The sequence below is a fragment of the Ursus maritimus genome, unplaced genomic scaffold (assembly GCF_017311325.1).
Source record: "Ursus maritimus isolate PB19 unplaced genomic scaffold, ASM1731132v1 scaffold_16, whole genome shotgun sequence".
NCBI lineage: Eukaryota > Metazoa > Chordata > Mammalia > Carnivora > Ursidae > Ursus > Ursus maritimus.
The window spans coordinates 802,527-809,820 of NW_024424008.1; the positions used below are offsets into that span (position 1 = coordinate 802,527).

Below are 7,294 nucleotides of genomic sequence, written 5' to 3' on the forward strand. Positions count from 1 at the left end.
CAAAACAGGCTAATGTTAAGATCAGTAGCCCTTGCCAAGGAAATTTTGGAAGAAAATTATAGAATGAAAGATGTAAACTAGAACCATTTGTGTGTGTGCTGTTTCTTATAGTGTCTTTAGAAGAAGATTGTCCATACTTAGAGAGGATTTCAATGGGTCTGCATCTGAGAGGCAGGAGGAAAGGTCCTTATGGTTGTAAAGTAGATATTCTACTTAACTCACCATGCTCAGCAATGCAGTGAAGAAAGACAGAGCAAAAATGTGGAGATGAATAGAAGAGTGTTTAGCACTGAAGGTTCATTTGTTTTGTTTTGTTTTGTTTTCCAGACTCAGATACTGATCTCATCATTGCCCTCCCCACTGGAGTGGGATCCTGAAATTGGATTGTGGTTTAACAGTGAGCTCCATGGCAACCTTAAACTCCAGTAGTACCCTGTCCTCCACGTTCTATCTCACAGGTATCCCTGGCTATGAGGAATTTCACCACTGGATATCCATTCCATTCTGTGTCCTCTACCTTGTTGGAATAACGGGTAACTGCACCATCCTGCATATTGTCCGGACAGACCCCAGGCTCCACGAGCCCATGTACTACTTCCTGGCCATGCTCTCCCTCTCTGACATGGGCATGTCCATGCCCACAATGATATCACTCTTCAGGGTGCTGTGGTCCATTTCCAGGGAAATCCAGTTCAATATTTGTGTGGTCCAAATGTTTTTTATTCACACTTTCTCCTTCACAGAATCAACTGTGCTCTTGGCCATGGCCTTTGACCGCTATGTGGCTATCTGCCACCCTCTACGATATGCTACCATTCTCACCCCAAGACTTATCACTAAAATTGGAATTGCAGCCCTGCTTAGGAGTGCCTTTGCCATGACTCCGATTCTGGTCCGGCTGGCCTTCTTTCCTTTCTGCCACTCCCACATCCTTTCTCATTCCTATTGTCTGCACCAGGACATGATTCGCCTTGCCTGTGCTGACACCATGTTTAATGTTATATATGGGTTGATTCTGGTCATTGTGCTGTGGGGCATGGACTCTCTGGGTATTTTTGTGTCTTATATGTGCATCCTTCACTCAATATTAAGAATTGCATCACGTGAGGGGAGGCTTAAGGCTCTCAACACGTGTGCATCCCACATCTGTGCTGTACTCATCCTTTACGTGCCTATGATAGGGCTTTCTATTGTCCATCGTTTTGCCAAACACTCCTCCCCACTCATCCATGTCTTCATGGCTCACGTCTACTTGTTGGTTCCACCTGTGCTCAATCCCATCATCTATAGTGTGAAGACCAAGCAGATCCGCCAAGGAGTCCTCCACCTGCTTTTCCCCACAAAAATCAGTTCTGCTATGATGTAGGCATGTCCTCAAGGCAACGATGGCATCAACTAAATGACTTAAACACATACTAATTTGTGTGCTCTAGGTATGTTGCCATCATAGCTACCACCAAAAGAGTAAAGAACAGAAATAGAACCAACAGAGCATCTTGAGAGGTGCATATAGAAGAGTTGTTGTCCGTTGTAACTATATGGCTTGACTTAATGTGTACTCCATAAATTCCCTTTAAATATGAATATGTTGGAGTGGAGTGTGGTAGAAATCATTTCCATCTATTCCCTTCCATGTCTAATTCCAACCCTTTCCAAGGTCATTTATCTGTTAATTTTTCATTAAATATGTTAAACCCATGTATCTTTGCTTCCTGATACTTTGTATTTGCCAGGGAATTTAATATTCCCTTGCTTGTTATATCAATATCTCTGTATATCTACTTTTTCCTTCTTTTTTAATAATGGGAAAAATCTTATCTTCACATAAAAGCATTTTTTTAATAATTTTTATTTTGTTATGTTAGTCACCATACAGTATATCCTTAGTTTTTGATGTAATGTTCCATGATTCATTATTTGCGTGTAATACCCAGTGCACCATGAAATATGTTCCCTCCTTAATACCCATCACATAAAAGCATTTTAGAGCTCAAAGCAGAAATTAGCAATCCTCACGATTATCTGCATCATATTTTAAAAGTTTATACACATGTTCTGCCCTAGTAAGGATATTTAGTTTCCTCAAATAGAAAAGGAAAATATGCATATTTTTTCTCTTGCTTAATTTTTAGAAAGAATTCTAGTTTTATAAAAATTAAGACCCTGTAATTTCTGAAATACTCCAGATATTGTGATATGAAGTCTGTGATTATAATCCATTGGGTTAAATGCATCTTAATAATAATTTAGGGTATACTATTCATTTAAATGTAAAAAATGTTATCTTTGATATACCTGGCTATGAGGAATTTCACTCATGTAGCAATATAATTCATTGGGGTGTAGCTACTTATAAATTTGTGGTAGCCAGAAACAGCTACAGATTAAGGTCTCACAATTTTATCTAGCACTCTTTTCAATACACAAAACTCTCTTTCCTTGTAATTCTGAAATTACCTAGCACCTGGCTGTGCATAAGGTTGTATAAAAATGCTTGCAAATGCAACTGAATTTTCTTAGTTTGTATGGCTATAATTGTGCAAAAACAAAAAAAGAAAGGGAACAAATAAAACTTTAAAAATGTGTTATGGTTCCCAATATTTATGTAATAATAAGTAATATATTTTACGTATCTTGTTCTCCCTAGTATAGCAACTGTGCTTCAAAGAGTTTGCTGCTTGTAGGCATGAATATTATGCTTGGCATAAAAGTGACACTAAATTATTATTGAATATATAAGTGATAAAAGAATGAATCAATTATTGAAAAAGAATGACTAGTTTGGATATTTTTAAAAAGTCTTGAAGGAAAAGATTTGATATGTTGTGAACCCACATGTAATATAATAAAAGAGAGTTTACAAACTTCAAATTAGTATTTCAAATTTCAGGCACATGGAGCATAACTACAGCTTATTTCTGCTATCTGGTTTTAACTCAGCTATGTTGTTTCCATCCTTTTATCCTATTTCTTGATTCTAATTCTAATTACCCCTCTCCTTTTAGTACGTTCACCTCGAGTAAGGGACATCAACTAAAAATAAGAAAGTTCTATAAACATCAAAATTAGATAATATTAGGTATAATAAATAATTAAATAAAATTGATACGAAAAGTGAAAATTTTGAGAATGATCATTTCCACCAGCTACACATTGTATAAGTAACATTTAACTATTGATAAGAACTTCAAATACAATATATATATATATATTAAATATTTTATTTATTTATTTGACAGTGAGAGAGAGCAAGCACAAGCAGGGGAGTGGCAGAGGGAGAGGAAGAAGCAGATTCCCCACTGATCAGAGAGCCTGATGCGGGGCTCCATCCCAGAACCTTGGGATTATGACTTGAGCTGAAGGCAGACACTTAACTGACTGAGCCACCCAGGCACCCTACAAAATATATTTTTAACCTGTGAATGTTGAACATACCTTTCCTAGCATCTGTGCTCCAAAAAAACAAATTTGTATTAGGTTTGTTGTTGTTGTTGTTGTTGTTAACAGAAATATGTTTAAGCTATTGCATCTTCGATTTTGTATTTTGCATATGAATGAAACTATTTTAAAGGAATATCTATATACGTAACCAAATATTTGGACATATAAATTATTATTTGTTATACTACCTTCTTAAATGTATTACTATAATTACATTATAATCATAAAATATATTTTACCAAAAACATTTAGAAGGTACATATTTTTAAAATTAAGATAATTCTTCCCATAAAATGGTGAGATGAGTGATTGAATATCTGAATGAATGAATGAATGAATGAATGAATGAATGAATGACAAGGTGGTATTATGAGTTGAGAACAGAAACCTCTGGTTCTGGAACCTTAATGAAGGCAGGGGTTTAGTCTTCTGGCAAGCGGTTGGTGCTCCAAAAAGAGGAAGGCTTCTTATTCCTGCCTAGAACCACAATAATATGACTGAAGCATCTTTCTCATTTGTATATGGATTTATGAATCAGGAGGCACTCTTACTCATACTACCTTGTTCGGCAGAGTCATGAGTATTTATCTGTCTTTTGAAAACATTCTCTGCTTTCTTGCAGAATGTGTAAGTTACCCAGAAACCCAAATCATAATTCATTTTTGTATTCTAATCCCCAGCCACTGGGCAAAAATGCAATGCAATTGTTTTCATAATGTCAAATGTCATCCTCTTGATGCTGCAGAAGGCTCCTTGTGGCAAAACACAATGGTAAGAAAAAAATAATAGCAGAGATCGCTATCCCTTGGTCATTAAAGTGTCTGGCATTGTCTTCTATATAAAGCATTGCCACAAAATACTTCATTATCCCACTTAGTCATTTAGTTATTCAATCTAAAGATAATATTTTATCTTAAATAATAAAAACATAATTCCCTTAAAAATGGAAAGCGTGGAAATGATCTATTACATTTATAGCCACCTGCATTAATAAAGAGAATGATAACAATATAAATATTTTGAAGGCACTCTATTAAAAATAAATTCAACCACTAGACCATGTATATGTTTATATTATGTTCATGATGCTCGTTTTTATTGTCAGATGCCAGGAAAAATTTTAGCTCTTTTATTAATCAACCGGTGAATATTTCTTAGAGGAGAAAAGGGATTACAGATAGATTTGTAGACGATAAAGTTTGTCCCAGGAACTATAGAATGCAATTAGCAAGAAGGTTTGATGTGTGAAAAGCTACACCGGGAAAATTACATGTACTTAGTTATTTAAGAGTTAAATGAATCCAGTGAACATAATCCTGGTGGTTTGTCATGTTTATCTTTTTTGAGAATTTACCTGACGCAATTTCATCCCCATTAATCAGAATTTTAAGGGATGTAACAGATTCATGCAGTTTTAGCAACCTGACCCAAGATGGGGCAATTAGCCTGACTTTTGTCCTTCCTGAGTCATAGATACTCACATTCCTTCGAGGTCATGCCGTTCCTCAGATCCTGCTTTTTTGTTTACTTAACCTAACCAAAGTAACTTTCTATTGTGTGTAACCAAAAGAATCTTTGTTACAACAAGGTATTAAAGGAGATAAGAAACAGACGTTATCTGCAAGCTAAGGGAAAGGTATTTTAGAGGAAAGAAAAGAAGTATTTAATGTATACATCCTATTTAATACATAAGGACATATTAGGGTGTTTGTTACATAAAATTATTAACATTTAGCATTTCACGTTAATGCATTTATCTCTTTAACAAACACTTATTAAATTATCTGTATATTCTGCATTCTGTGAATGCAATGATGAAACTGGTATCCGAAATAAGATAGTCCACAGCAAATTGACATAAGAGAAGTATTGTGAAGTGCAAAAGGGATATTTCAGTCCCCTGTGCTGTTACAGTGGCATTCCACCGATTATCACCTTACTATGTTGAGATATTCCCTGATGATACTGGAGCAGTTACCTGTTAGCTTCCTGTTTACCCTGTGCTGGGAAGGCAGCAGTTGGAAATGTGAATATTAAGTTCTATCCAGAGGTTAGGTGTTCGGGGATAGATCTGTCTGGGCTGATTCACACCTGACATTTAAGCCTGATCCTCTATCCTGGTCTCACCTATTCCTTGTTGCTTCATAACCCTTGGGTCATTTTGCTTGGCTACAGAGCCCTAGGACACGCATCCTTATCTCCTTTGTCTTTACCCCATAAACAATGGGGTTCATGGTAGGTGGCACCAGTAAGTAGAGGTTTGCCAGGAGGATAAGGACATGGCTGGGCACATGATTTCCAAAGCGATGGGTGAAGAACGAAAAGAAGGCCAGGGTATAAAATATCAAGATGACACATATATGAGCTCCACATGTTCCAAACGCCTTTGTCCGGGCTTCCTTGGAAGGTAGTTGAAAGACTGTTCTCAGTATTAGCCAGTACGACAGGGTGATGAGGACAAAGTCCAGCCCTGTGGTGAGAAGAGCAGCAGTGAGCCCATAAATGCTATTAAGGGCATAGCTATTACAGGCCAACTTGGCAATGCCCATGTTCTCGCAGTAGGTATGGTGGATGATGTTGCTCCGACAGAAATGCAGCCGGAGAATGAGGAGGACGCCAGGGGTGACCACAGCCACACTCCGAGCCACCAGGGCCAGGCCTACCTTGCTGATGAAAGAGCCCATAAGTAGGGTTGCATAACGGAGTGGTACACAGATAGCCACGTACCGATCAAAAGCCATGGCCAAGAGAACAGCAGACTCAGAGAGGAACAGAGCATGAACAAAAAACATCTGTGTGAGACATGCAGGAAACGTTGATAGGAAAGGTCCCTGCCAGAAGATAAGAAGCATTCTGGGCACTATGACAGTAGAAAGGAGAACGTCATTGAGTGCCAGCATGGCCAGGAAGAGATACATGGGTTCATGGAGGTTCCTGTCCCAGGCCACCACTGCCATAACCAGGCCATTGCCTATCACAGCCAAGAGGTACATGAAACTGAAGGGGATGGAGATCCAGATTTGGAAGTCTTCTAACCCTGGGACTCCAGTCAGCAGAAAGGCAGTGTGGTGGGTGGATGTAGAGTTAGATGTTCTTATGGACAGGTGCCCCGAGTCTTTTACATGAAACACAGAGAGACAAAAGGTAGAGTACATACTAGTAGAAAACAAGTACGTAGTTTTCATCGTAGTGACAACCCAACCATTAATTTTGGCATGATGAAGTGGAAGGAGAATAAAATGATCTGAGAAAAGTTATTAAGTATCTGAATGAGGGCGCCTGGCTGGCTCAGTTGGTAGAGCATGTGATTCTTGATCTCCAGGTCTTGAGTTCAAGCCCTACGTTTGGGCTTAGAGCTTACAAAACAAAACAAAACCAAACCCAAAGAACAACAATCAACCAAGTACACCACAAAAAAACCCCATAAAAAACACAAACAAAACCAAAAAACCTGAGTGATCATAGGCAAACCACTTCCCTTTTATGGAGTATCCTGTTCTCTCTGAAAAAAAATAATGTGAATCCGAATAATAAGGGTTGAAATCTTTATTTTTGTAAACCTAATTGTTATAACCACATCATTTATGTACATGTCATTTGAACCTTTAACTATGCTATGTATATAGTTTTTGACTGCCTAACTTCATAATAATTTATTAAATACAATAAAAGTAGCTTTCTCTTTCCTTTTTTCTCCGTAACGCTGCATAGGAGTCTAGAGAGGGTTAATATTTCATTCTTTGACAAACAAACTTAAGGGGAGGACATGGGTTGGGTGATAAACTGATACATAATGGGCCAGCATGAAGCCTCCAATTCTTGCTTCCCATCCTGATGGTATGAGAGATGTTTC

The 7,294-nt window shown here is 37.7% G+C and overlaps 2 protein-coding genes across 2 annotated transcripts; one reads left to right on the forward strand and one right to left on the reverse strand.

Moving 5' to 3' along the window:
* The first annotated feature begins 406 nt into the window (after nt 1-406).
* On the forward strand, nt 407-1,438 carry LOC103681194 (olfactory receptor 51L1-like). The gene has a single exon (XM_008710725.1). The coding sequence runs from the start codon at nt 407-409 to the stop codon at nt 1,364-1,366; it is 960 nt and encodes a 319-aa protein (XP_008708947.1). The 3' UTR covers nt 1,367-1,438.
* Nucleotides 1,439-5,597: 4,159 nt separating this feature from the next.
* On the reverse strand, nt 5,598-6,626 carry LOC103681229 (olfactory receptor 52Z1-like). The gene has a single exon (XM_008710762.1). The coding sequence runs from the start codon at nt 6,624-6,626 to the stop codon at nt 5,598-5,600; it is 1,029 nt and encodes a 342-aa protein (XP_008708984.1).
* Nucleotides 6,627-7,294: the final 668 nt, after the last annotated feature.